Source organism: Apteryx mantelli, chromosome 26, assembly GCF_036417845.1.
Source record: "Apteryx mantelli isolate bAptMan1 chromosome 26, bAptMan1.hap1, whole genome shotgun sequence".
Taxonomy (NCBI): Eukaryota; Metazoa; Chordata; class Aves; order Apterygiformes; family Apterygidae; genus Apteryx; species Apteryx mantelli.
Genome location: NC_090003.1, coordinates 1,555,524 through 1,582,427, shown reverse-complemented (window position 1 = coordinate 1,582,427; position 26,904 = coordinate 1,555,524). Strand labels below are relative to the sequence as shown.

General features: G+C 57.7%; 2 protein-coding genes across 2 annotated transcripts in view; one reads left to right on the top strand and one right to left on the bottom strand.

The window, feature by feature from the left end:
• Positions 1 to 29: 29 nt before the first annotated feature.
• ARHGEF16 (Rho guanine nucleotide exchange factor 16) lies at positions 30 to 15,965 on the top strand. The gene is made up of 15 exons (XM_067311167.1): positions 30 to 62; positions 1,867 to 2,446; positions 3,349 to 3,400; positions 3,765 to 3,934; positions 5,006 to 5,062; positions 5,476 to 5,636; positions 8,056 to 8,208; positions 8,899 to 9,028; positions 9,821 to 9,895; positions 11,097 to 11,189; positions 12,185 to 12,339; positions 13,518 to 13,727; positions 14,161 to 14,234; positions 14,910 to 15,011; positions 15,525 to 15,965. Exons 2-15 carry the CDS (start codon positions 1,895 to 1,897, stop codon positions 15,662 to 15,664), a joined length of 2,124 nt encoding a protein of 707 aa, XP_067167268.1. The 5' UTR covers positions 30 to 62; positions 1,867 to 1,894; the 3' UTR covers positions 15,665 to 15,965.
• A 1,374-nt stretch (positions 15,966 to 17,339) lies between these two features.
• Positions 17,340 to 26,904, bottom strand: part of MEGF6 (multiple EGF like domains 6) — a 58,045-nt gene continuing 48,480 nt past the window's right edge. The window contains exons 24-34 of the mRNA XM_067311275.1: positions 25,571 to 25,699; positions 24,848 to 24,979; positions 23,905 to 24,033; positions 23,163 to 23,291; positions 22,867 to 22,995; positions 22,518 to 22,646; positions 22,004 to 22,132; positions 21,786 to 21,914; positions 21,125 to 21,256; positions 20,543 to 20,590; positions 17,340 to 19,889 (exon numbers count right to left, since the gene is read on the bottom strand). Of these exons, the coding sequence (XP_067167376.1) occupies positions 19,822 to 19,889; positions 20,543 to 20,590; positions 21,125 to 21,256; positions 21,786 to 21,914; positions 22,004 to 22,132; positions 22,518 to 22,646; positions 22,867 to 22,995; positions 23,163 to 23,291; positions 23,905 to 24,033; positions 24,848 to 24,979; positions 25,571 to 25,699 (1,283 nt within the window). The 3' untranslated portion in view covers positions 17,340 to 19,821. The remainder of the gene's footprint in view (positions 19,890 to 20,542; positions 20,591 to 21,124; positions 21,257 to 21,785; positions 21,915 to 22,003; positions 22,133 to 22,517; positions 22,647 to 22,866; positions 22,996 to 23,162; positions 23,292 to 23,904; positions 24,034 to 24,847; positions 24,980 to 25,570; positions 25,700 to 26,904) is intronic.

Sequence of the window (26,904 nt, the reverse complement as noted above, 5' to 3'; positions counted from 1 at the left end):
CCCCGCTCCCGCCCCGCTCCCGCCCCGCCGCGGCCGCCCGCGCTGCGCTCCGAGGGGCGCCGGTAGGTGCGGGGAGCGGCGGGGCCGCCGGGCAGGGCCGGGCCGGGCCGGGCTGCGAGCGCGGGGCTCCCGGGCCGGGCCGCTGGGAGGGGCCGGGCCGGGCCGGGCCGGGGCGCGGGGAGGAGGCGGATCTCGGCGCCGAGCTCCGGCGCTGCGGAAGCGCCTGCGGCGGAGGAGCGCGGGGAGCGGAGCGGGGGAGCGGAGCGGAGCGGGGCCGGGCCGGGCCGGGCCGGGCCGGGCCGGTGAGTGGCGGCGGCTCGGGCTCGGTGCCGGGCCGGGCTCCCGCGGCCGCCCCGCGCAGCGCGGGCACGTGTTCGCGGGCGGCCGAGCTGCTGCGCTCGCCGCGGTGCCGGCATCGGGCGCCCACGGGCGCCGGGGCGGGTTTGAGGCCGTGCGGGGGGGCCCGAACCGCCGCGGGGGCCGGGGGCGCCGTAGCGGCCGGTGCCGCTGAGACGCCGCGCGCCTGATTCTGCCTCTCGGGGCTCCTGCTGCAGGTCAGGCGCCAGCCCCGTCCCCAGGCAAGGCGGGTTGAGGGCAGCATCCAGCGCCTCGCGGGGCCGCGCGACGCTTGGCCGAGCTCTGACCGAGCGGCGCGCAACCCTCGTCCAGGCCCGGGGAATGAGAGGCGTCTCGGCCAAATGGGCTGCTGTCGATGGGCCCGTTTGTCCTTTTGCCAGTCATTGATACAGGAAAACAAGTCCCAGCCCTGGTCTGCTTCCTGTTGCGCGGTCTCTGGGAAGGAGCAGCTCGGGGTGGCGGCGGTGCACAACGAGATCTCCGTTCAGAGAAACTGCCCCACGGCTTTGCCTCAGATTACACAACGGGGTGGGCAGCGGGCGCGGAGCGCTCTGCCAGCTGCCCCTGCTGTAGACAGAGGCGTGTAGTGTGGGGCGGAGGAGGGAGGTGAGTAGCTGCCTTAGGGACCTGACAGGTATGTTTGCACCCTCTGCGTAGCGGGTGCTCGGCAGAGCGGTGTGAGGCAATGACACCTGTAAGCACTGTGGGGCTCGTGGCAAGGCGCACGCCCGGATTTTCACAGCACGTCTTCCGGGAAAAGACGGTGGGGCAGTGAAAAGCGCAGAAGACAGCAAGGCAAAGAATAACCCTGATGCCTCGGGGCAGCTGCGTTTCTGTTCCGCGCAGGGGTGTCAGCGGGGCCCGCAGGAAGGACAGTGCGGAGGAGAAGCCGGGCTCCGCCGGTGTCCAGGCCTGACGGTCCTGGCCTCTGCGTGCGTGACTGGGCCGGAGGTTAGAAGCGCCTTTCCAGAAGCTGCCCACGCTGCCTGCGTGGTCGCAGCCCTGGTGGTGGAAGCTGGGCGCTCACCAGCCCGCATACAGCCACCTCATTTCTTTCAGGCCAGGAGTTAGCCCTTGCTGAAATTACCGACTGTGAGTGGTGTGCAAGGAGGGAAAATGCATCACAGGTGCATTTGCATTGACTCCACTTGCGTATAGCGCTCTGTGAAAGCACATAAGGACAAACACATGTGATTCCACTCTGTCCCTGATTTCTGTGAGTCATTTGGGCTCAAAAACACTTCACCTGATGTCTGAGATAGGAGAAGCTCAGGGGAGTGAAGGGGTAAAATGATGCCCTCCTTCTTGGTGAAGGATCACAGGGATAACGGAGGACGTACATGATGCAGAGCTGCGTGTTCAGGTGCTTGTGTTTGGCTTTCCAGAGTCAGTCCCACCAGGCTGGTTTGTGAGGCCCCAGGGCGACCTGGCGCACTGGCTGTGACTGAATGTAACTGCCCTCCGCTGCAGCAGAAGATGACTTTTCAGTGGTCTGTTTATTTGTCTTAGCAGCGTCCTGGTTCCTTGTGCTGCCATCATGTCTCAGAGCCCCCCGGGCAGCTCTGTGGAGGACAAGACCTTTTTCCCGGAGTACCGATGCCACCCAGAGCTGCGGGTGCCCCCATTGCCAACCTCTCCCCCCGGGAAGCCCGGCTCCATCACGGCACCAGACACCGCTTCGTTCTCGGCAGCGAGCTCGCCCACTGCGTGCGAGCCCCGCCGCATCGTCTTGAGCACAGAGAGCCCGGCTGCGCTGAAGGTGGGAACCCAGCAGCTGATCCCCAAGAGCTTGGCTGTCTCCACCAAGACCAAGAACCCTTCCCGTCACCAGAGCTTTGGGGCGGCGGGGTTGAGCAAGGAGCCCCTGTGCCCCGACACCAAAAGGGCGTCCGCCCCCAGCATTTCCCTGGAGGCGGAGGTGGAGGATGACTATGGGGGGGCTCTCAAGCGCAACCTGAGGAACATGTCCTACCGCGCAGCCATGAGGGGCCTGGGCGCAGAGCCGGAGCCGGTCAATGCCGCCACCTCGCTGAGGCCGGTGCCAGAGGAGGGGAGCACCCTGCCAGCCCGCAGCCCGGGCAGAAACAAGGTAGGCTGCGAGGGGATCGCTCTCGTGCGGGGAACGAGCCCTGCTCTCCCTGGTGACGAGCTGCTGCCGGGCATCTGCAGAGCTTTTTTCTTCTGTAACTTCTGCTGCGGCGTAAAAGCTGGCAGGGCTCGCTGAGCCCAGCGGTGTGGCTCGTGCTGCGAGAAGCCTGCAGCTTGCCAGTAGATGCTTTGGGTCCCCCGAGAGCACGGAAGCAGCTGGCATGGCTCTGGCGCGGAGCGTGCCCGGCTGCTCCGGGCTGCCTGAAGGCGCCAGGCGCGCGTCCGCAGGGTGGGGTTGGCCGGGCGGGCTGCTCTGGCGCTGCGCTTTGCACACGGGCGTGGGTGAAGCAAGCCCGGGGAGCGGGAGCCTCGGCGCAGGCAAAGTCCAGGAGTGCGACATACGTGCACGAAAGGCAGCGGAGGAACCGAAAGGCTGTTTTGATCGTGACCCAGATAACGAGGTGAAAGCTGACTCACTTCAGTAAGGCAAACACAAGTTCAGGCAAAATCAGTCGGGAAGATCAGGGTGGTATTTGTCAACAGGCCGCTTCGGTACCGTCTCCCCTTCCTTAAAGGAGATAAACACCCCCTGAGGCCACCGCAATCCAGTAACTTAGAGCAACTACAGCCAGGGCATGTTTGACCCTGGGTGCGTGTTACTGGGAGAGACCTTTGAAGCTGCATGTCCCGACGGGTCTGCTGAAGCTTCCTCTAGCCGGTGGCGGGGCTCCGTCCCGAATCCCGTGCTCGGGGTGGGCACGGCCCGGCCCTGTCCTGCCCTGCCGACGCGTCCGCCAGGCCTCCAGCGCCTATCGCAGCCGGCCGCTCGGCGTGCGGGGCGCCGCGGCGTGGCGCAGGCCGGCAGCCGCTCCAGCGTCCTCTCCCTCTCTCCTCCTCTCGCAGAGAACCTCTGGGCAGAAGCAAGCGCAGAAGCGTGGTGGCTCCTTCAAGGACGGTGAGTGCCGCTTCCCCGGCTCTGACTCCCCCGGAGCTCGAGCTCTTCTGGCAGCAGCGTCCTGCAGGAGCCGGGGCCCGCGGTGCCGCGGCCCGGTGCGTGGCCACGCCGGCGCCCGCTTCGGGAAGGTGCTCCTGCCGCTGGGCCCCGCCAGCGAGCGCCCGGGCCGGTGCCCCTCGGAAGGCCTCGCTGCCCCTGCCCGCCCCTCCGAAGCCTGCTGCCCCGGGCAGCCGCCGGCGCTCCGGAGAGCGCCGGATGCCGACGAGCCGCCTTGCCGCGCGCGGGGCAGCAGGCGGCGGGGCGGGAAGCCCGGGCTGGGGCTGGAAGAGGCCGGTCTGACCTCCGGCCTGCCTCGTCCTCGCAGAGCCGCGGCTGTACCAGGAAATCCGCGAGAGAGGCCTGAACTCTGTCAGCCACGAGTCGGACGAGGACCTGCTGGAGGAGTCCATCCCGGAAGAGCCGTCGCCTCCTGACGCCGCGATCGTGGTGCAGAGCTACCGCGCTGCCCAGGTCACCTGGAGCCAGTTACCCGAGGTGGGAGCGGAAGCGGAGCCAGCGGAGCCGGCGCTCCCGGGGCCTCGCGCGCGGGCTGGCGGCGGGCGTCTCGCCGGCGGGCGGGAGGGCGCTCGGCCGGTGCGGGGCTGCTCCCGCTGCGCGGGCAGGGGCGGCTCTGCCGCTCCCCGGGGAGTAGGAGAAACTGGGTAAGAGTTAGGGCAGAGCTGAGAAATGCTGGGAGGAGTCGGCACCGCCTCCGAAAGCCGGGGTCCTCGTGCCTGGCGTTCCTGCCGAGAGCTCGTCTCCCGCGGGACTGCTGCCTTGCAGCTGGGATTTTCCAGCGCTCTGTCGGATCTGGGAAGCCCTGACTTGGGGAGGCAAGGTTGCGCCTCAGGCAGTCTCCAAGTTCTTAGTGATCGTTTCCGGGCTTGTCCCTTCTCAAAAGTAATCCTCATTGCACAAGAGGAGGCCTTGCTTGTTTAAAAAAAAAGAAACCATAGAGCCCTGTGCGCTTAAAATCCCTCGGGGCTGCCAAGCAAATAGCGAGTGGATATTCTACGGGATCAGTCGGACCTTTGCGAGTCCCAGCCGGTGCGGAGAGCCCGGAGCGAGCTTTCGTCTCGGCCTGTCGGTGCCAGCCGAGCCGAGGGAGCTGCGCGGCGAGAGGGGCAGTGGGCTCGGGGGGGGGGCAGCGGGGCAGCGGGCTCGGGTGGGGCGGCGGGCTGGGGGGGGGCAGCGGGCTCGGGCGGGGGCAGTGGGGCAGCGGGCTCGGGGCGGGGGCAGCGGGCTCGGGGAGGGGGCAGCGGGGCAGCGGGCTCGGGCGGGGGGGCAGCGGGCTCGGGGAGGACGGGGGGGCAGCGGGCTCGGGGCGGGGGCGGCGGGCTCGGGGAGGACGGGGGGGCAGCGGGCTCGGGGCGGGGGCGGCGGGCTCGGGCGGGGACCTGCCCCCGCCGCCGGCCTGGCTGCGCTCGGCGCCGTGCCGGCCGCGCTGCGCGGGCGGCGGAGGCGGCCGCGCGGGCTCGGGGAGCCGCGGGGGTCGCTAGAGGCTGCGCAGGAGCCGCCGGCGGGCGGCGGAGCTCGGGCTGACCGCTGCGCCCCTCTGGCTCGCAGGTGCTGGGCGCGGGCATCCTGGAGAGAATATCCGCGGAGGAGCGCAGAAGGCAGGAGGTGAGGGAGGCCGCTGGTGTCCGGGGCGGCTGGAGCGTGTGCTGCGGTGACTGCGTCCGCGTGTCCCCCGCACGCGGCGGCTCAGCACGGCGGTGGCCTTGGTGGCCGCTGCTTGTGGTGACGCTGCTGCCGTTCCCGGCCCCTTCAACCACTGATGGGAAATAGCTGGGGAAAGGGAAGACACTGTAGTGATGTGGCCTTTTAATGAACGCCCGTCCTAAACCATACAGAAGTTACTGGCGTAGGCCGTGCCTGAGATGGTACCAGGGAATGCCGCGCCGTGGAGCGGAGTCCTTTCCAGCGACTTCGTTCCAGCCTGCTGTAAATAAGATGCAGCGAGTTTTAGCTCGCTCCCTGGTTCTGCCAGCAGTAAGTTTGCCTTGTTACATCTTCACTGCCATACCCTTATTCAGGCAATGTTTGAGATCATCACGTCCGAGTACTCCTACGGGCACAGCCTGAATGTCCTGGTGCACCACTTCATGGCGTCGGAGGAGCTGAAGGACACCATGACTCAGATGGAGCACCACCACCTCTTCTCCAACATCAGCGACATCCTGGCGGTCAGCACGAGGCAAGTGTGGGGTGGGACCGTGCCGGCTCAGGGCCCGCAGGTCTGGAGCTGTTCCGCAGCTCCGTTCATCTGCGTCGTCCCTCGGACTTGCTGCTCAGTCGGGTGGCTGCAATCGGGCGCTGCCGGCTGGCTGAGCTCCCTGTGCCTGTGCCTGGGGCACCCTGCCCGCTCGGAAGTCCCTCCCGGGGTGTCCCGGCAGCGTGGCGAAGGCGGCGCCTCCCTCCGCCTCGGGGCTGGCGAAGCGGGGGCAGGTCGAGCCCGTAGCGCCGCAGCGCAGCTGCGAGCTGCGACGTGTCGGAGGCCTCGGCCTGCAGCGCAGGGGGTGCAACGCGGCCGAGCCGTCGCGGCGAGCCGCCGCTCGCCCCCACGCGCAGACGCGCGGGAAGCTTGCTCAGGTGCCGAACACGGAAGTGCCCGCTCCGGGAGCCAGCGTCGGCGCGGCCTCCGCTCCCCGGCGGTGGGGAGGGCGCTCCTCGGGAGCGAGCGCGCGGGGCCGTCGGCGAGCGGCGCTGCTGTGGGAAAAGCAGACGGGGGCAGAGCAGAGCTCAGGCCGTGCCGCAGCGCGGCGTGAGAACCGCTGCGGGGGCGGCAGCCTCGCGGCGTCCCGCGGCTCGCCTGGGACGGGACAGAAGCGGCCCTCGCGGGGCAGAAACGAACCTTCCTAGAGAGCTGAAACAGACTAGGAATCTAGTCGTGGTCTGGAGGCAGCAGACGCCCCGGGGATTTGGAAGCTCGCGGGTTGCATTCCCGTCTCCGCGACGGAGCTGCTGCGAGCCACGGCAGTCGTGTGGGCGTCCCAGCCGCGCTGAGCTGACCCTGTGCAGAAAGGATCCGGGGGCTTTTCTCCTGTGCAGGATTAGTCCTGGACTTAAGTCTCGGCAGCGTCCTCATCCACACGACTGCAGTGTGTGGTAGAATCAGCCTGAGCTGTAATGCTGCTTGACTGCTTGCAGCTTCCACGTGTATGTTTGCTTTCGATCCCTAAAAGGTCCTGTTTGTCCAAGGTGGTGGTTTCATGGGTTTGCCAAAAGCTGCGCTGAGCTTGGTTGAAAATGGAAAGGCGTTTGGCAGGCAAAATTGCTGCTCCTGGCTCTCTGCCTCACATGTACAAACACTCCTGCTCCATCCAATTAATTTTGATTTAATTTGCCAGTAGATGAGTTTCCTTGGACGTGATCAGCATCTTGAGATGTTATTTACGTGGACAGATAAACAAGGGAAATGGATCAGTGCTATAGTGAGAGACAGAGATACCTTAATGTGGGAGTAGGACAGAAGCTGCTTTCCCAGCCCTTTCCCAAACCCACTGTAGTTGCGTCGTAGGTGGGATGATGCAAACTTCACGCATCTCTGTGCGTCCGGTCTTTACCAGGATGGCTTGCTTGGTCAGCAGGCCCAGGAGGAGACTGCCGCTGCCCTATTCGGGGCAGGGGGGAAGGTGGGCGTCTCAAGTGTGCAGCATCCCACCACTACCAGGCTAGGGCCAGCTGTGTATGTGGAGAAATGTAAACAGCTGTTGTCAAACCAACTTTTCTGCTGTGACCACTTGGGAATAACTCCCAGGATGGAAACATCATTTTAGAGTAAATAATTCCAGGAATTGTTCTGCTTCAGGAACACTTGCCATCCTGGGATAGTCCAAATGGAGACCTATTTATAGCAAAGTTCACTCCAGTCTGTTTCTCTCTTTAGCCAAACCCCTGAGCTTTGCAGCTTGAATAGTGCTCTGGCCTGTTAGCCACAATTGTACAGCCATATCTTTAACTCATAATCCAGAAAGCTTTTGCTACCCCAAACCTCTTCTCTGCTTCCTCAGAAATAGTTGGCTTCCATGTAAAATATTATCCTAGCTCCAGAGTTGAACTTTGTGGTCGGCAAAGGGATTCTCTGCAGGGCTATTGAATCTGGAAGTAAGGTGAAGCATGTGCCGGAGGTGAGGGGTGGCACTCTGGAGGTCACGTTGCAATGGATGGTGGAGGAAAATGAATGGAAAACAGTAGGGAAGACTCCAGTGCTGTGGCCATGTCATTTTCATGGGACCAAGAACATGCCAGGCTCCACATGGTTGAAAGGATTAAGCCACTCTTGTAAAAGAATAATCCCAAAATTGCTAAGGTGAAGTCGGGCAACGTTTTGTAAGTGGTATCTTCCAACTGCATCTTGGTTGCCACAGGGGGCATTCCCAGCTATTTCATGGGAAAACAACTGGTGTGGGGAGAACCAAAGAGGAACTGAGGTAATACAGCTGGGTTCCCAGTCTGTCACTCAACACTGCGGCGTATTCTGTGGAGCATATCTGCCCTTCAGCAGTGGTAAAGCTAGGAAAACTTGCTGTGAGAACACTGCGAAATCTGTCAGTTCAGTATGTCTTGCCCTAGCCAGTCAGGTAGTGAGATTATTTGAAATTCTCTCTCTTTAGCTTCTTTAAAGACTTAGAAAAGCGACACCAGGAAAACCTCCTAATGCCTGACATCAGCGACATTGTGGAAGAACACGCCTCGAACCACTTCAATCCTTATGTTAGTTACTGCTCCAACGAAGTCTATCAGCAGAGGACCCTTCAAAAGCTGCTGTGAGTACTGCTGTGTGCTAAGGCCTTGGGCTCTTCAATGAACTGCTTGCTGCTGAGCTACAGTGGCACTGGCTTATCGCAGCCAGGGTAAACAGGACCGTGAATTGCATGTGGCCCACTCTCCTGTGGCTGCTTCCTTCTTCCTAAGGAAGTGCTGTTTCCCTTCTGACGGAGCCATGAGCCTAGTTCAGCTTTTAGGCGTAAGTGAGATGCCTGTGAAGGGTGAAGCTAGACCTGTGTTGTGCTGTAAGAAGGATGAGGGAAGGGAATAAGTGGGGGTAATGCTACCACGTACTGAAGTCAGATGGGACAGCTTTGCTGTGAGTGGGGTCTTGCCGAGGTCAGTAACATGTATGGGGTAACGTGTTAGAGACGCCTATGAAGGCTGTTCATCTCCAGATCATACCGGTGGTACATGTCAAGTTTGTGTCATCTGTGGGTACACCAGTGGCTTTGCCTGCCTTTTGGAGAGCTCGGCACCTCTAGTTACTTTTCCATTACCTGCTAATGGATCAGTCCATTAGCATCAATCCGTCCACAGCACCAGCTGTGTGCTCTGAACTCAACTGACTGCTGTTGAACACCAGAGGTCCTGCCCTAGCTGCACTGAATGTCTCATGTATGGAAGTCTTCTGGAAGGTCTTGGTGACGGAAGAACAGACCTAATGGAGGTTTCTTGTCCTCTTCCAGAGCCACAAACCCCACATTCAAAGAGGCCTTGAAACAAATTGAAAGGAAGCCAGAATGTGGAGGCCTGCCAATGATATCATTTCTCATTCTCCCTATGCAGAGAGTAACACGGCTTCCTCTGCTGTTAGATGTAAGTAAGCCGCACAGTGGCCTTCCTTGGCACCTCCGAAAAGGTGACTCTGTTATTCCCTTCATCCGTTTGCTGAGCCCAGGACAGCATTCTGCTTCCATCCCTCTGCGAGCTGAAGCTGGGATACTGACCTGAGCTTTTATTCAGGTTTTAGATCCAAACCGAGTGATCTACTATATTCTCTTCTTCATGTGGATGTCAGATATGTAGCTTAAACCTTTGTAATTAACACTGCTCCATTACCTGAGTGGCTGGGGCTCCAGTGCTGGATTAGGAAGTGGCCTTGGGCAGAAGACTGCCCAGACATAAGGTTCTTCTGTGCCCCCCATGCTGCATTTGGCATCTGGATAACGAGGGTGGGATAGCACAAGCTTCCTGTTTGGTTAATGGTCCGGTGGCCTAGGAAGGCAAAGCAGGTCTTGCACAAGCTTCATTTGAATCCGCGGCACCTGGACCCAGCTGCTCTAGACAGCAAAAATGCTGGCTGTGGGATTTCTAATACCTCGTTCCACTCTGTAACAGCCAGCAGGTGTGGGAGCCAGGTGGATGCCTGGTGTGCGAGGTGACAGTGATGGTCAGGCATGTATCTCAGATGCTAGAGCCCCAGTGGAGAGCAAGCTCACAGCCACCAGCGCTGTTAAACCTTGCTTTGAATGCCCATCTGTCCCTCTGCCTGCCTGACAGTTGGGAACAGCTCGAGAATTTGTCGCATCCTTAAATCAAAGGGAAGCAGTTGATGCACAGTTACTCTGTCTGGCAATATCACTAAAGCATATTATCTTGAAATTCTAGACTCTCTGTCAAAAAACAAAAGCATGCACTGCAGCATACGGAGCTGCCACCAGAGCTCTGAAAGCCATCAGCAAGGTGAGGCACAGCTGCCAGCTCTCCACCTTTTTCCCTTTCAGTGCACAGTTTCATTACTCTGGTCCCGCACCTGCCATTCTGCCCTCTTAATTTTCCTTCTTGTATTGGATCACTTGAGATTTTTCTGCTCCAAATAGCTGTTGGATGCACCCATCTTCTCCCTTGCTTGTCTTCCTCCACTTGATCTTGTTTTCTTCCTTTTTCTTCATCATTCTTCTTTTCTTCTTTCCTTTTTGGCCCATCCTTTGTCCTTCCCCTCACTGTCCTCTTCTCTGCTAGTGCTCTTCCTACTTCAGAACCTCCCCTCGAGGTGATAGTGGACTACTACGGCTATTTGTCACATCTTTTGGTGCTTTAGGCAAAGACAGTAAACAAAGCAAACAGGAAAGGGTAGAGGAGAGAAGGAACGGAGGAAGCGGTGACAGTTGTGAACCTTGCACTGTTAGTTCTCCAGCTGTCTCATCTCCATCTGCTTTCCCATCTGGTTATCATTCAAGGTGATACGCCACGGCAGATTACTGCTACCTCTGTTTTGGTGGCAGTGACTACCTGTTGTCTCCCTAAAGACTGACTCTTGGCAATGTGCTCCTGCTGCCTGTGGTCTGTCCAGCTCACTCATCCGGCAGGTGAACAAAATGCACAAAAATCCCCGCTCAACCAGCTGAAGCTTGACAGCCCTTTCCTGGGTTAGAGGTACACCTCACTGAGCTACAACTGCCCGGGCGAGACAACGTGAAGGGGTAGAATGCCGCAAGGCCTCCTGTCAGCGATGTAAAAGGTGGTGGTGGTGTTTCACCTGCCTGTGGAAAGCTTCTGTCCTCCCCTCTTCTGCCTGTTCAGTCACTCACCCTCCTGTCTTAATCTCTTCTCTTCAGATGATTAATTCTTCCTCCTCTTATTGCTCCTTGGTTTTGGTGCAGTTTCACTTTGGTCCTTGTCCAAGCAGAGGAAACCTGCAAACTCTCTGCTTGAGTTCTCTTGTGGAAGGAAAACTTCCAGCTGTCTTTTTCCCAAACCTAGCTTGAAACCTCTTTTGGGACTCAACTGTTTCCCCTGTTCAAAGAAAAGGGTCAGCTGAGGTTTTTGAAGAGCTTGAGGCAGCCTGCCCTGCCTGATGCTTTGCCGGCAGTGCTTGTGCTTGTGCAGGGGAAGGGTTGTCTGAGCTTCCCGGTGTTCACTTCTTGGTGTTTTTCTTTCCTAGCTGGTTAAGAACTGCAATGAGGGAGCTCGTGCTATGGAGAGGACAGAGCAGATGTACACCTTGCAGAAACAGCTCGAGTTTGGAAAAATGAAGGTGAGGACTCAGGGAAGTGGGGAAAAATTCCTCTGGGGTGTGCTGTTAGTTTGTCGGGCCTGTTCTGGGACCCCTTCTGGAGAAGCTTGACCAGCTAAAGCTGGTCTGGCTCTGAAATAAGAGCTTTCATTTAACATTTAGCATCACTGTTGTCTTGCCCAAGGTGACCATTTTTGCCTAGTATGCCCTTTTCTGGGCATTTCCCCTGCAAGATTGGAGAGTGCAGTAGAGTAGTCCAAGACAGTCTAGTCTCCCTCAAGACTCTCCACTTCTCCTCTGCCTTAATCCGTACCTTTGTTTCTTGGCTGTGGGTAGTGAAAACGGCACTTGCCTCCTGGCAAGAGGAGGTTTTACTTGTGTTGACTAATTGGCAGTAATGTCTACAACAGCTGTGTTGTTGCAGACAAATATAGGGGGTTGTCTGTCTTTAAAAACTGTCAGATGTTGACAGCATTCTAGAGGAGTGTAGTGAAGTCCTGAAATTATTTGAATGTTGCCCTTTTTGCTGTTGCTCCGGGATGACCGAATAAAGCCTTCGACATTCAGAAAAGCACCTCCTGTGGCGTGGATGACAGAACCGAGCGCCTGTTTGTGCTCCTTACAAGGACCTCTGTCCTGAGCTCAGGCTTGGGGTAGCTCCAAGAGCAGCACTGGTCTGGAAAGCTGAAGAGAAGGTGGGAAGGCTCAGCTGCTGTGTTTTGGGGCAGCGGATTTCTAGGCCTGCTGGAGCGCTGCCACTGCGGGAGATCAACCAGTGTACTCTGAAGGGAAACAGTCAGGTCGGGCGGAGGGAGGATGTGAGAGTGGTCTGCTCCCCCGCATGCCCCCTGAAAACTCTCCTGAAAAAGGTGGCTCCTATTGTTTCAGAGTTCATAGCGTTTCCATCCAAACTGACCCTAGAATCTATTATGAGTTTAGAAATAGCTGCTTGACTTGATTTGGCTTGCCTCTGGTGAGGCAAACACTAATTTAGGCTTCTTCTGGATCCTTTCCAGCCTTTTCCATTGATTTCTGCTTCCCGCTGGCTGTTGAAGAGAGGGGAACTCTACCAGCTCCTTTCAGAAGAGGCAGGGATCTTCCGCAAAGGCTCTGGCAGGGTTTGCTACCTCTTTCTGTTCAACGATGTCCTAATCATAACCAAGAAGAAAAGGTAAGACTCGGGGATACCTCTTTCTATCCCATGAGCTGGTTGGACAGGACCTGCACAGGATTTTGTCCCTCAGTGGAGAGCTCTGATCCGCCAGAGCTGTAGACACTCATTGCAAGCAGGACTGAACTGCCAGTAACCTCCCTCCCATCGCTGGTTGGTGTGTTTGATATAGCAGTGGGATGGGCGCTTGTCTCGCTGCCATGCGATGTGGGTGCAAAGCCAAGGGGTGCCACGCGGTAAAACACGATCAGAACCAAGACAGCCTTTTCTGGCAGTGTCCTGGGTGTGCCTCTGATCCCTGGAAAGGGTGTCAGGGGATCAATGGATCACTTTCCTCATGCACAGAAGTGCTTCCAGCTGGTAGTAGATAAACTGGGAGACTTGTAGGAGATGGTCAGGCTGTAGTAAGTGACTTGAGTCCCCAAAGAGCTGACCTCCCCTCAGACCTAAAGTAGAGCTCTAAGGCTTAAGGACTGGATGGGTTAAAACCTCAAATTTCCCAGGCAATACGTAGCATAAGAAATTCTCAAGATTTCCCTCCTGTGGTCTTTATTCGAGTGTTTCTTTTTAGTCAGAAGGGAAGTGCCCAGCTCCACAACCATTCCACTTCTGTTTATCAATGGCCTACAAATTGCAGAGTAATGCTCAACCCACTGCACCTCAGTTCATATTCGCACTGTGATGGTCACCCCAGGGCCATAGGTGATGCCTGCTTACCTTTACTCATTAAGACCTAACTGTTTGGTGACATTGCAGGTTAGCAGGTTTAGCAGAGCACACGGTACTGAAGAGACAGTGGGCAGCTCGCAGTGTAGTGCAGCACCAACTTCAGTCTGTGCTGCAGCAAGCTGGGCTGAGCTATGGTGCAACAGCTGACGCATGTTGTTGGAGTGGATGAAGACCTGTTAAGCACCATGTATGGTATCTTTCATACCCTGAAAACTGGCCTAAGGAGAAAGGTGGGAGGATCAAGACCAGGGATTTGACAAAGGTCACAGCCTTCAGCATTCTGTGCTCCCAGGGAAAGACAGCTGGAACTTCAAGGCTAAGTAACGAGCGAACAGGAGATGGATTCGGCCCTGGCTCTGTAGCCAGTGCTGTGAGGAAGCTGGTTCCCAAGCGGAATATCTGCTCTGAGTGTGCACATGGCTGAAGTGCTAATCTTGTCTTTGCTGCAGTGAGGAGAGCTACACTGTAATGAACTACGCCACCCTCGATCAGATAACGGTGGAGAAAATAGAGAACATGGACCCACCTTCCCCTCCTCCTGGCAAGGCAGGCACAAGCGGCACAGCCCGCAGCGCCGCGAGCGGGCACCTCTTCAGAGTGCTCGTGGAAAAGAACAGCGAGAGCAGACGGGAGGAGATTGTCCTGTCGGCAGAGACCCTGTGAGTGGTCCTGGGGCTTCCCTGCGGGAGGGGATTTAACAAGGCGCGCTTTCTTGCTTGCGGGATAAAGCCATGCGCTGGAGTCACCAAGGAGGCTTCTGCCAAGCACCCGTTTCCCTCTCGCCCCTCCTTATCCCAGCAAAAGGAACCTGCACAAGTGTCTTCCCTTGCTCCATTTCTCTCTCTTTTAGATTTCCAAACCATCTTCATATAATGCTTCCCCTGTGCAACTTGAGCAACATGGCTGAGCTATGTGTACTGCTCATGAAGCATCTTTACGTGGCCAGGGACTTGACCACTCTGAGTCTGATGGCTGTTCAGTCCAGCTTCCCTTGAAAGACTTCATCCTACTAGGAAGTCTCCAGCTACTGCTGGCAACATCCATGCGAAGTTGCTGTGGCTTTCTCTGTGATGTGGGCTTTCTCTTTGCCAGGAGCGACCGGGCCCGGTGGATTGCTGCACTGATGCACAGAGAAAAGGAAAAGCCTGACACCGTTCCTAAAGGAGGTAAGCTCTGCTGGAGGTCAGGCCTTGCTCTGGGGGCATTAGTAGGTACACTAGAGCCTGAGTATTTACTGAATACACAAGGCTCATACAGGTTTCTTTTTGTGGGTGCAAATCCTTCACAGTCTTGGATGGGCTAATCCCACATTTCCTTACTGTCCTAATCCACTTCCACTGGAGAAGGAGATGTGCACACGTATCGGCGAATAAGAAGCCTCAGGATACGACATCTTGCTAGTTAGGAACTGCCTCACAGACTTTTTCTCAGTCATAGTAAACCCTGCAGGTACTTCCTGAAAGGCAAAGCAAAAAGTCTAGGAGAGCATTAGACCATCAGTAAGCAGAGATTCCGCTTCCCATGCACGCGGAGGGAGGGAGGGAGGGAGGGGAGAGATGCGGGGAAGGGGGCAGAAGGCGAACGAGGAGCAACGGCTGTGGAGCAGCTTTGGCGACTGCGGCGCGAGCAGTGCTGGAGCGCCGCTGCGCGAGGGGCAGCCCTCCTCGTCCTGGCGTGGTGGCCGGGAGCCCCGGGAAGCTGCTGGGCTGCGTAGCCCAAGGGCGGCTGCAGGGCTGCCCGGCCAGGGCGGAGCGCTCCGGCGCGCTTCCTACTCGTGCTGGTCTACAGCTTAGTGCGGGTTTGTTCGCTCAGTCCCTGCCTGTCGCTGTTCTCCTCCGCAGATCTGAGCCAGGTGGAGATAACGCGGGCCTACCTGGCCAGACAAACGGACGAGATCTCACTACAGCAGGCAGACGTTGTCCTGGTCCTGGGAGGAGAGGACGGTAAGCGTTAGTGAGCGGGCGGCTCTGGCAGGAGAAGGCTTGGCTGTAGGCAGACACATGGTGAAGGGAAATACCTTCAGAGGTCCCAATGAACTGTGATTTTTAGCAACTTTTGAGAAGCTTCCACAAAGCCATAGCAGTTGGCAAGGCCCGTGCCCCTGACTGGGGGCTGCTGCTGCGGCCCGGCAGGTGACAGCAAGGCTCGGAAGGCTGGCTGAGCTGGTGTCGGCATGGGAGCCAGTAACAGCTGCCAAAGTCCTTGCTAGTGGCTCCTGCGTGAAGACCGACACAAGAAGGGTGAGGTCTGTGCTCCTGTACCTGGTGGCCACCACCGGAGCCCTCAATCAAATCAATAATCTCCATAGTAAACACTAAAGCGGAAACATGCTCCTCTGGACACCTCTAGCTGGCATCTCCCTGTGAATGGGAGCCTTGTAGATGTCTCCTTGCATACATGGCCCCAGAAGCTGTTTATCCTTTCTTGTTGAATTAAGAGCTCTTTTCTTCTCCTAGGCTGGCTCTGGGGTGAGAGGCTCAGAGATGGTGAAAGGGGCTGGTTTCCCCAGTCCTGCGCTCGGCAGATCACCAACCGCATGGCTGTAGAATGCAACGTCCGCCGGATGGAGCGGCTGCGGATAGAGACGGATGTGTAGGTTTTGAGCCAAGGAAAGAAGCCTCTGTCTTGACTTGATTTCAGGGGTCTTCATGCCTCTGCAGACTGAGCCCACAGCAAGAAGAAACGGGGAGGTCCTTTCTTCTTGAATTTTTGTCTTGATCAGCCACAGGAGGCAGATCTTGTTGTTCAAGACTGGTCTTCGTAGCAGCAGCCACAGCAGTTAGTTAACATGAGACCTGGCATCCAAGCGCTCCTGGCCAACACTCTAGTTATCACCTGGAAGAGGCTTCGAGAAGTAGCCAAGGTATTGGCTCTCGTTCTTAAAAAAGAAAAATAAATAAATAATAAGAAAAAAATAATAATAATAAATAAACTTGACAAGGCTGTGGCCGTGCTTCTGGATTCAGAGAAGCGGCTCATGTTGCCAACTCTTTCCCTGTTGCCGTCTTGGCCATTGCTGCCCACCTTGCAGGTGAAATCATGTGGCCTAGGGAGAGCGCACTTGAATCAGGAATTTTTAGGAACTTAAATCTGTGTGCTAGGCTTCTTCCTTGGCACAATTTCTCTCCCCTCTCACACTGTTTTCCCCCTCAAATTTTTCCTGTTTTCTTTCCAACACAGCTGTAGCCTCTGCAGGCTGAGGTGATTCCCAGTCTCTTTCAATCATTTGGTAAACTAGCAGGTGCCAAAGGCTGCTGCAATTGGAGTCGGTCTCATGGATTCAGTGCTAGGGCCAGAAATCCTATGTTCCAACCCTAGGGAAGGGAATTCACGCAAGGAGAGCAAAGCCGCAAGTGTAAAGGGCAACGCTGCAGTTCCTGGAGCTTTCCAAGCTCCTTATCAGTCTGTCTTCCCACCGGTCACATAGCAGCGAAGGGGGAGGACAGGCAGGTGGATGTGTCCAGAAGGAGCAGGGGGCTTTCAGTCCAGCTGAGGAAGAGATGTAATCAAGGAGCTTCAAACCTCAGCCTTCCAGCGTGCAGAAGGGTCATTTATCCTGCTTTTTTCCCCAGAAGTTAGTGCCTACAAGTGATTAAAGAAAAGGCATGGGACAGGCTAGTTGTTTTGTCGTAGCTGAGTAGTTTGTATTTGGGTTTTTAATGGGTCAATTTACTAAGTCCGCCGAAGATGTGGCAGGAGACAGGTCCGTGGCAGCTCCGGTAGTCGGCGTGCCTTTCCAAGGCAGTCGTCCTAACCCGAGGGACGCCGCTCCATGTGAAAAGGAGGTGAACGCTCTGCTTTTCCGAGTAGGACAGTTCACTTCGCCGTCTTGATTTGGATTCTGAATGGTAGCCTTGTTCCAACTGTTCGGTTTTGATTGGACTGTAAAGGGATTAATTACACTAACAATAAATTCTTGGATCCTCATGAAAAGTAAGTCCTTTCTGCTTGCCCAAATTAAATTGCACACAACATGAGTAGCACTGGTTCCTGAGCTTAATATGGTGGTGGCGTGGGATGTCCGTAAGCATTATAGCTCCTGTCGGATTGAAGCTAAGACTCAGATCTTTCCTGTCGCTAATGCTCAAAGGGAAACTTCTGACGGCAGAGTCTTTCTAGCCTCCGCTCGTGCTCAACATATGCGTGCCTTGGGAAACATCCTTCAAAATAGGTGATTGCTTTTGTTTAAAACCAAAACCAGACAAAAGCTAAGCATCTGCTATGAGTTGCAACATATTTCAAGTGTAATTGAATGAGAGCTACAAGATAAATAGAAATTCAATCAGGCTTTCTGTTTATTCATCTTAACTGGAAAAATTAAAACGTGTAATCATAGCTAAATTAGAGGAGCTGGGCTCTGAAAACAGAGAAGCTAGCTAGAGGAAAACATGAAGTAAACAAACCGTATTAAGAAATACAAAAAGGGGAAAAAAACCATGATTTAAAAAATACAGGTGCAGAGCATCGCAGTCCCACGCTGGGAAGTTACTGGAGCTCCCGGTTCCCTCCGAGCGGCTAGAGGAGCGGAGGGCTCGGAGCCGGGGCCGGGACGCTCTCCCTCCCCAGGGCCGGCGCGTTCCCGTGCGCAGGCCGCGGGAGACGCCGCTCGCCCCGGAGCCCGCGAGCCGCCGCCGAGCCCCGGCGCCTCCGCTCGGCTCCCTGCGCCCGGCCGCGGCCTGGAGAGTCGCGGGGCTCCGTGGCGTCGTCCTCGCGCGCTGCCGCCGTCCTGCGCGAGGGCGGCCGGGGGAGGCTCCGGCTCCCTTCTGCTCGAGACCTCTTCTCTTTCCAGCCAACGCGGGAAAGAAGCAGGCTCCTTAGTCTAGCGGCAACGGTCCTTTAAACGCACGTGTGACAAAACCCATGATTGTCTGGAAAGTCGGCGGCGAGAATAGCAGGATGATTCGGCGTCGTTTGGCACGTCATTAACAGGCTCTTCCTACTCCCTGCTTATCAATCATACAACATACAACCTTAATTACACAATTTTGGTCCTTCACTACATACTTATATTAACATCATTTCTTCACAATCGGGGTATCTAATGCAAAAAATACTGTTAAGGAAGAAATAAGAAAGGCATTAGCAAAAAATTACAAGTTATATACAGATTAAAATAAATTCCATCAGGAAAAGAAACAATTCTTTTATTATTTTCAGTTGGCCCCTGGGGGAATAATTTAAAGGCCGAGCGCCTGGGCAGGGCTGTGCTGCAGCGGCGGCGGCGGAGGCAGGTGTGCTGGGGCAGGAATGGCGCGGCTCCTTCTCCGAGCCTGCTTTCTTCTGACACCGTCAGCTCTCGGGCTCTATTTACCCAGGAGCTTTGTGCAAATACACGGCACAGTTTGGGTTTCGCTGCCTGCTGGACTCCTTCTCGGGGGAGACTCGGCCGCGGCGTTCGCCGCTGCGGTAGGTGGCAGCCTAAGCTTTGCAGTGGTTGCACGCCTGCCGCCCGGCTCAGGAGCCTGCGCGCGGCCCTGCCCTGGGCCAGCGCTCTGCGGCCGCCGCCTTCCATCGCCCTGTCACCTCCCAGCCTCAGCTGCAATGGAGAAAAACAAGGCAGGGTCCAGGGCTGGGGAGAGCATTGCACAGGGACTGGCAGGCACCAGGCCACGGAAGAGCTTTGACCCTAGCCTTAAGGCAGCCCTGAGCATTGCACCCAGTTCGGACTGTCACTCTTCCGTGGAGCAAGTGCAGGTGGGCTGACAGCCGCCTAGTACGAAAGCAGCTCCTGAAGCCTTCCAAAGCCGGCCAAGAGCAAACTGCATTTTCTGCAAAGAAACGACTTCCTTTCAGGTAAGGGACCCGCTTTACTACTGCCGCGCAACATCAGGCTGTGGGCACCAGCTCACTGGAAGCGGCGGGGTAAGGGCTAGGGGCGCACAACGGCGTGCGCCGGACACCTGGAGCAGAGGCTGGACGCAGCCTGGGCTCCTGCTGCCTCCCCAGCAAAGCAGGTGTAGTTCTGAAACAGTTCGTGCTTGGCAAAAGATGGGCGTCAACGGCTGCATGCGCTGGTGCAGTAACACAACCCATCATTCAGGTGCAGTTTCACCTGGAGACATGGCCTGCTTTAGAAGTCTGCACTGCTCGGAGGCGGTTGCCCAAAGGCCACGGCTCATCATTGCTGTGAGGATGACTCAGGACCCTGCCTAAAAAAGCCCCCTTTGCCCCCATAGCAAACAGTAACTTACAATATAAGACTAATTGCAAATTCAAAAACAAAAAAAAGTCTCAAGTGATGTGGTAGTCTTCACTAGACATGGTTGTAGGAGAGCTGGGAATGTTCAGCCATCATTTGTGACGACACAATTGTACAGCGTCCCATAAATACCTTTACATAAATACACATTTTTTGACTATAATTTCAGACCTCCTCCCCAAGAAAACTCCTGCACCCAAAACCAAAAGAAGAGAGCCTGCAAACTCTCACGTGCTCTCCAGGACCACTAGGCACTGCCTAGAAGCAACAGCTTCCGAACCGTTCCTGCTAGCGCCTGGACAACAGCAGCCTGCCCCAGAGCCGGCACAGTTGCTCTCGTGGAGCGCCGTCGAAGGCCAGCCCAAGCCGGCGGCCACCTCCCTCCGGGTGTCTCTCCGAGGTGAATTGCTTATGATCGGCACGATTAGTCTGTCACAAAATGATAATCACTCGCGTGGCTTGTAAGCAAGGTCTCTGAACTGGTCGTTGGCTTCTTCAGGTGGCTGCTTGGTCACGTACCAAGGGAGCGTTCCTGGCGAACGACCGCTCCAGCCCTAATGCTTTACCAGCTGGAAAGCTCCCTTGGGGGAAGACGATCTGGCGAGTGTCCGGGGTTGCACAGCTGCAAGAGGAGCGGGAACAGAAGTCAGACCCGTGGGCTGCGCAGCGGCCACCCACTGCAGATTGCCTGCAGTTTTGGACGGGAGATGCTGCACAGCTAACCAGCAAGCCTGGCTGCCGGGAACGCCCTGCTGCCTTAGCACAAGCCAGCACGGACAAACGCAGGCGTCGCGCTCTCGGAGAGGCAGGCCTCCCTCCCCGCCACCGCTGCCCGCTGGTGCGCTCAGCCAGCACAGCAAGAGCAACAGGACAAACTTCGTTTGAAGGTGAACCAAAAAAAAAAAAAAAAAACAGGTGAAAGAGTGCAAAAGAGCAAGCAAAAGAGAGAGGCCTTCCAGACTTCATGGAAAATTTGGTGGAAAGTGCCAATGGCACGGGGCTGCTGTTCCTGAAGCCCTCTGCGCTCTTTTAACCTGCCTGGACCCCGGGCAGCCCCAACCACACTCGGTGCCAGGGAAGGCGCAGCTGATTTATTTGCCCGTGGCGGCTCTGGGCTCGGCCTCTGCGCCCGCAGCACCCGTCTCACCGGGCCATCCGCAGGCGGCCGCTTCAGGCTGCTCCCTAACGTGGGTTTGAAGGTGCCGTCAGAGGTGTCGCCCCGGGCAGCTACGGGGTGAAACAGGCCCCTCGAGCTTGCCGGGGTCTGTTACTGACCTGGCGCCAGGGACTGCTGCTCAGCTGCTGGCAGGTGCTGCACACCGCCTGCAAAAGAAAGGCGGCCTGTCCTTCCATCCCCGCTGCGGCGGTGCGGAGGGCCCATGGGGAATGCCCTCCACTCCGAGCGGAGGCCTTGAGTCAATTGTAATTTGGGCAGAAACAAGGGGTTTTGGTTTTTTTCCTTCTGTTTGGGGCACTGAATGGGCTCTGAGGCCTGGTTTACCAGGATGATGGGCTTATTTGGGGTTATGCTGCTGACCTGCTTTATGTTTAGATCACTGTCAACACCCACCCTGCAGTGCCATAAAGCTTCCCTCATGGCCAGGGTGACAGCAAACAAATCATACCAGATGGTTGTCCCCAAACACTATAAATCACAGCACCTTGGGAAGAGGCAGCTGGTTACGCGCAGTTGCTGGTTTTAGTTAGTACCAGTACCAAAACTAACTCACCAGGGCAGCCAGCAACGGCCAGAGCAAAGGTCCTACAGCGGCCCTGCGCAGCAGGTGCTTTGCTTTAGGATCCCACCACTGTTTGCATTCAGTAGCTACTTACTGGGGCGCTGAGCCTATGTATTACCTTCGTGGCACGTAGGTCCTATGTACCCGTTAATGCAAAGGCATTGGCCATTCCGAGCATTACAGTAGGAGCTGCTGGTGGCGCAGTCACAGGCGAGCGAGCAGTCTGGGCCGTACTTGTTCCCTCGGCAGTCTGCGGGAGGGGAGGGACGGGAGCTCATCAGGCTGCTGCAGCGTCAGCAGGTTCAGCACCTGAGCTGAAGCGTTCCTCATCGTACAATACGCAGTGCTTGCAGCGGAGGCCACGTGAAAGAGAGATAAGGCAGAACTCTTTTTGCCTCAAAAGACCCCCCCGAACCCAGAGGCTGCTCTCAAGCTCTCATTATTAATGTCTTACAGGGCGTTAGATCACCAGGGTACTCCTTCTGCATTTGATCCTCAGCCTTTTGACCTGGAGGATCTAAATAACAAGGGCACTGGGGGGGGGGGTGTTGTGGGCAGGGGAGATGCCTTCAGCTCTGACTACAAATAGAGGCTGAAGAGATGACTGCCACTGTTCAGATGCCATCTTGCTCTTCGAGGAGACACACAAGGAAGGAAAGCCCCTTCCATGAGCTTTCATCGCCACCAGGAGGATTTGTGCATCCATTTTAGGACTGCATTTCCAGTCTACTCTTGCACGTGCCCCTTTTCTCACCTCCCCAAGTTGCAGCTGAACTCACCTGAACCACATTTAGCACCAGTTTTTCCAGGAGGACACAAGCAGCGGCCGGTGGCTGGATCGCATGGTGCATTTCCTACGCAGTCACAGTAATGTCGGCACCCCTCGCCGTACGTCCCCTCCTTACAACCTGTTGTGAGAGGTGAAGTATGGCACACGTTAAAAGACTACGTTCGGGGTTCTGGCCTGTCTCTAGTAAAGAGCAGCACTAAGAGGCACCTGTCTGACAGCGCTCTCCGTGGAAACCAGCGGGACACTGACACCGACCGCTTGCTGGGTCACACGTCGCTCCGTTGTCGCAGTCGCAGAGCTCCTGGCAGCCAACGCCATGGAAGCCCGGGGGACAGCCTGGGACGGGAGCCGGGGGGGGGGCTCAGTGGCGAGCAGAGATGGGGCTGACGGAGGCTCACCCGCGACGGCCCCTGCCGCAAAGCCGCCTGTGCGCCCGCCGGCGACAAGCGCTGAGCGAACGGCTCCTCCGCATCCAGGGGGCTTAACAAACCGGGCGCGACAACGCCGGTCGTCGCAGCCACGTCTGCGGCCTGCGAAGGGGCCGCCGCCAGCACGGGGGCTGCGTTTCGGGCGGAAGGGACGAAGAGACCCTCGGCACCGCACAGGCGTGCTGGCGAGCGCAGGGGTCGGCTCGTCTCCCTGTGGCTCTGCTCGCCGGAGCAGTTTTGGAAATGCCCCCTTGCAAAGGCAAAGGAGCCACGTTTGTGCCGCCACGACTTACTGTGTTCGCACAGGTGCCCGTAGTGGCCTCCGGCGCAGCGGCAGGCTCCCGTCGCCCGGTCGCACGTCGCGTTGTTCCGGCACGTGCAGCTGAGCCGGCAGCCGGCACCGAACCTGCCGGGCGGGCACTCTGCGGGAGCAGGCGGCAGCGGCAGAGCTCGTCAGCGGCGGCTGCGGCCTCAGCGCCGCTGGGGGCAGATCCTGCCCCTCGGCGGCACTTCCGCGGTGCCACGACGTCATGAGGGAGCCCAAGGACCGTCACACGGCGGGAAGAACAGGGACCGAACGCAGCGTGAAGCAACGCTGAGCAAGCGCGCCGGTGCAGGACACCGCGCCGCGGTGAGGTTTACCTAACTCACAGGACTTCCCCGTCCAGCCGAGGCCGCAGGAACAGGAGCCGTCGGCTGCATCGCAGAGCCCCCCGTTGCGGCAGGAGCAGCGCTGCTGGCAGCCCAGCCCGTACCGCTGCTTCGGGCAGCCTGCGAGGCAAGAGGAGGGCGGCCGTGGGCACGCGAGCCGCCGCCGCCGCGGCAGCAGGCAGCGGGCAAGGAAATCGGCCGGCGGCTCCTGCCGTAGGCCCTTTTCCAACCCGCCGCCATGAGACCGGCCGGGCGTCTTGGACCAGGAGCCGGCAGCTAGCATCTACCTTGCTCGCAGGCGGGACCGGTTCTCCCCGGAGGGCAAACGCAGGCTCCGGTGACGTGGTGGCAGGCAGCTCCTTCCCCACAGAGGCACACGTGCGCGCAGTCCTCGCCGTAGCGGCCGGCCGGACAGCCTGCGGAGAGCAGAGCTTTCACTGCCTCGGCATCGACTCAGTGACAGCACAGGGAAGCGTGCGTGTCTGAAGAGCAAAGCAAGGGGCCAGCGAGGGCTTGGTCGGAGGCCACGGACGCTCTGTGGCTAACGCACGACACGACCGGCAGAGCAGCAACAAGCGCTGTTAAGTCTCCTTCGACCGGAGAAGCAGAGCGCTTTTAGCAAGGAGCCAGCAGCGCAGCGACGGCACGATGCAAAAGCCGGTGGGGCAGGCCTTTCGTAGCGAAGAAACCATTTTGGCACAACGGAAACGGAGTAAGAAAATGATTAAGAATAGCAATTAGATCAGCTACGACTCGTGTTCTCGCACGACGGCCGGCGCTACGTGCGCTGCCTCGGCACTCAGGCGGGGAGGGCACTGCCGGAGGCGCGGGGCTGTGAAGTGGCCCGGCAGCTCCTTCGGCTGATGAGCCCTGCGGAGCCAACGCGGGAGCCGGTCGCTGCAACTGGCTCTCATCTCCCGCAGCGTCAGCAAGCGGCAACCGGCCTACGCACAAGATTTGCAGAAGCGCCTCGTCGGGAGCAAACTCCTGCGGCCCCACGTTTCCCCTCCGGCTAATCCGCGCACTCACCGATGCTGCAGTCAGCGCCGACGTAGCCAGCAGGACACCGACACGTCCCCGTGGTAATGTCACACAGGCCCCCGTTGCGGCACCTACACGGCCTTTCGCAGTTGGGGCCATACCACCCCACGGAGCACTCTGGAGAAAGAGGACGGAGCGACATCAGTGCCTAAAGGGAGCGAAGTGCAAACAGTCCGCAGGAACCCGCCGCACGGACTCGCGCAGCCGCTGCATCAGCAAGGCGGCAGAGAGCTTTGCGAGAAACGGCTTGTCCAAAGGAAACCCGTGAGCGCACTTGTAAGTGTCCCCCCGGCAAACCCACCACCACCAAGGAGCTTTGCATTTTGCAGAAACTCTCTGTCGCTGGTACTAGCTAGCAAACTTCCCACAATTCCCAAATCCAAAAGGGAAATGGCAAAAATCTCGCCCGAGCGCACGAGAATGATTTTTGTTTACACGAACTCCTACTTGCAAAGTAGTTGGCAAGAGGCAGTGCAGAGGTCAGAGCCGCCGTGCGCCCGCGCACAGGGACAGGCTCCGAGAGAGGAGCAAGAAAGCGCTTGCTTGCACCCACTCGTCTCCCGAGCAGCCAGGGCTGGGCAACGGTTAACCACCAAAAAAGAACCCCCCCCCCCCCCAGCCACATTAATGAGCAGAAAGGCGACCACAGCGAGAATCAGCAAAGTTAACCAGTCCAAACAAGTCCTTTGAAGGCACTCCAAGGCGCTGGCTCATTTCCTGGGCTTGGCTAAGGGGCCGGCTGCGGCGCTTCTGCCCCGGCTCGCCGGCCGAGCCTGCTGCTTCCCCCCGCGGCTCCCGGAGCCAGGCGGGTCCGGCTGCCCGCGCTGGCGGCCGGGCTCGCCCGGGACGCGGCGCTCAAGCGCGGGCACGGCCCGCGGCGGCAGCCTGCGAACGTCGGCACAGCGCGCGGCGAGACGGCGCGCAGACTCACGCCGCTGGCAGTCCGGCCCGTGGTAGCCGGGAGCGCAGACGCACTCCCCCGTGACCGGGTGGCAGTCCTGGTTCGCGCCGGGACACTGGCAGATCCGACCACAGCTCTCACCGAAGGTCCCGGGCAGGCAGGCTGGCAGGAGAGAGAGAGCAGGGCAACACACAGCTCATTTAGGATGAGCTCTCCCGCCCCTGAGTATAAGACTCCTTTTTTTTCTCTTTTAAAGCCGGGCTTTAGAGTGCTTTTCATTACAGTGACGGTTCTCTGCCACACAAAAACCAAAGGGACTGGTTCCCAGCATGGGAACAGCTGCCTTTGGCAATGCTAGCCCTACCTATCCGAGCCCATATTCCTGCAAACTTCCACCCCAGCACATAAAGACGTCGCAAATACACCCATTTCCCCCGGGTAAAGAATGTGCTCACATGCCTCTGTCTCTTCCAGACTTGCTCGTACCCACAGGAGCTCATTTTAATTCTGATTTATTGCTAATCCTCTGGATAAATACATAGCTCTGATTTCCCACTTGGCTCCCTGTGCTCTGCTAAGATTATGTGGGCATGCACCCAGCCGCCAAAGTGTGAGTTGCTCTTTGGCAAACCTTGCTGTTGGGTGTGGGGTGTTTTCTTCTTATTTATTTTATTTTAAGTAGCAATCGCCTGACCCACCGAGTTCCCAGAGCCTGTCATCAGCCCTATAAGAGGATCGTTCCCTTGCTCGTACATTTTTCACATCCTGAACCGGTAAATCCCGGAGGGCAGCCGCACTGGCCAGTGATGTGATTGCAAGGCACTCCCAGGGGACAAGCACAGCGGCCGGCACAGTTCTTCCCAAACGAACCAGGCAGGCAGGCTGTGGGAAAACAGGCAAGGAGACGTAAGCAAGCGCCTTGACTGGATTTCAAGACGCTGCTAATGCCTAAAAGTGTCAGAAAGAATTCTGAGGCCCAGAAATGAGGTTTAATTAAAGGCTTAGCGCGATGCAGCGCTAGCCTGCTGCGACATACCAACGCCAGTCTCCTGCTAAATGAATTAGCTAAAGAGATGTTGTGGGCTGACTAACTGGGTGGCGTCTGTGCAGCAAATCACTAGGAAACCGATGCCTAGGGAGCAAAGCTCACAGCTTCTCCGCAGACCTTTCTGTTCTCCCCACCTCCCCTTTTAGGATATTGAGACAGTAACTGGCGGGCCAGGAAAAAAAAAAAAAAACCCACTTTCTGCATGGGCTCGGGAATGGCTCCGACGCCGAGCGACCGTGCGTTAGGGACTGGGGGCCCGCGCAGGTCTGCAGGAGCCGGCTCGTGCACGCTGTGCTGAGCTTGGACCCCTGCTCTAGCAACCAGCTCGGCGGCAGTTTTTGCAGCCACCCAAACACCTCTTTTAGCACTATCAGCTCCTCGAAACACTTTGGAAAAAAAGAAAAGGTCTCTCCATCCCCCGGAACTGGCTTTCCCAGAGCCAGAAGCGTATCAGGCAGCAGCGGGGCTGCTCCGCCAGCCGAAGGACTGCAGCGCTCACCTTTCTCACAGCGCTGGCCCCTCCAGCCGCGGGGACAATCGCAAGCGCCCGTGACGTGGTGGCACGGCACCTTGTCCCCACAGTCACAGCGCTCTTCGCAGCGCGCTCCAAACAGCCCCTCCGGGCAAGCTGCAGAGATGCAAACACAGAAGCAGAGAGGACAAGTTGTGCAAAGCAGGTGATGGAGTTCTTATTCCACAGCACACCCGCAGGCACCCAAATCACCGCTCGTTTCCGTCCCTTCCGTTCCTGCAAGCCAGAGGCAGCGTTGTGACAAGTCCGGTGGGATCTGCCAGCCTGCAGAGGTGTCACCGTGCTGGAGAGGGGTGCAGCTGGAGCGACCAGCGCGCTCCTGTCTTCGTTTGGGTGGTGACGGGCAGGACCAGCCAGCCGGCTCTGGTGGCTGCAAGCCTTCACTCAGCCCACAACAGGGATGGCATGGGGCCATAGCTGTGTGGCTTAGAGGTTCCAGTTATGATCCGAAAGCATGCCCACCAACCCCCACTGCTTTTTAGGAAGCACCATCACCAAACCCTGGAT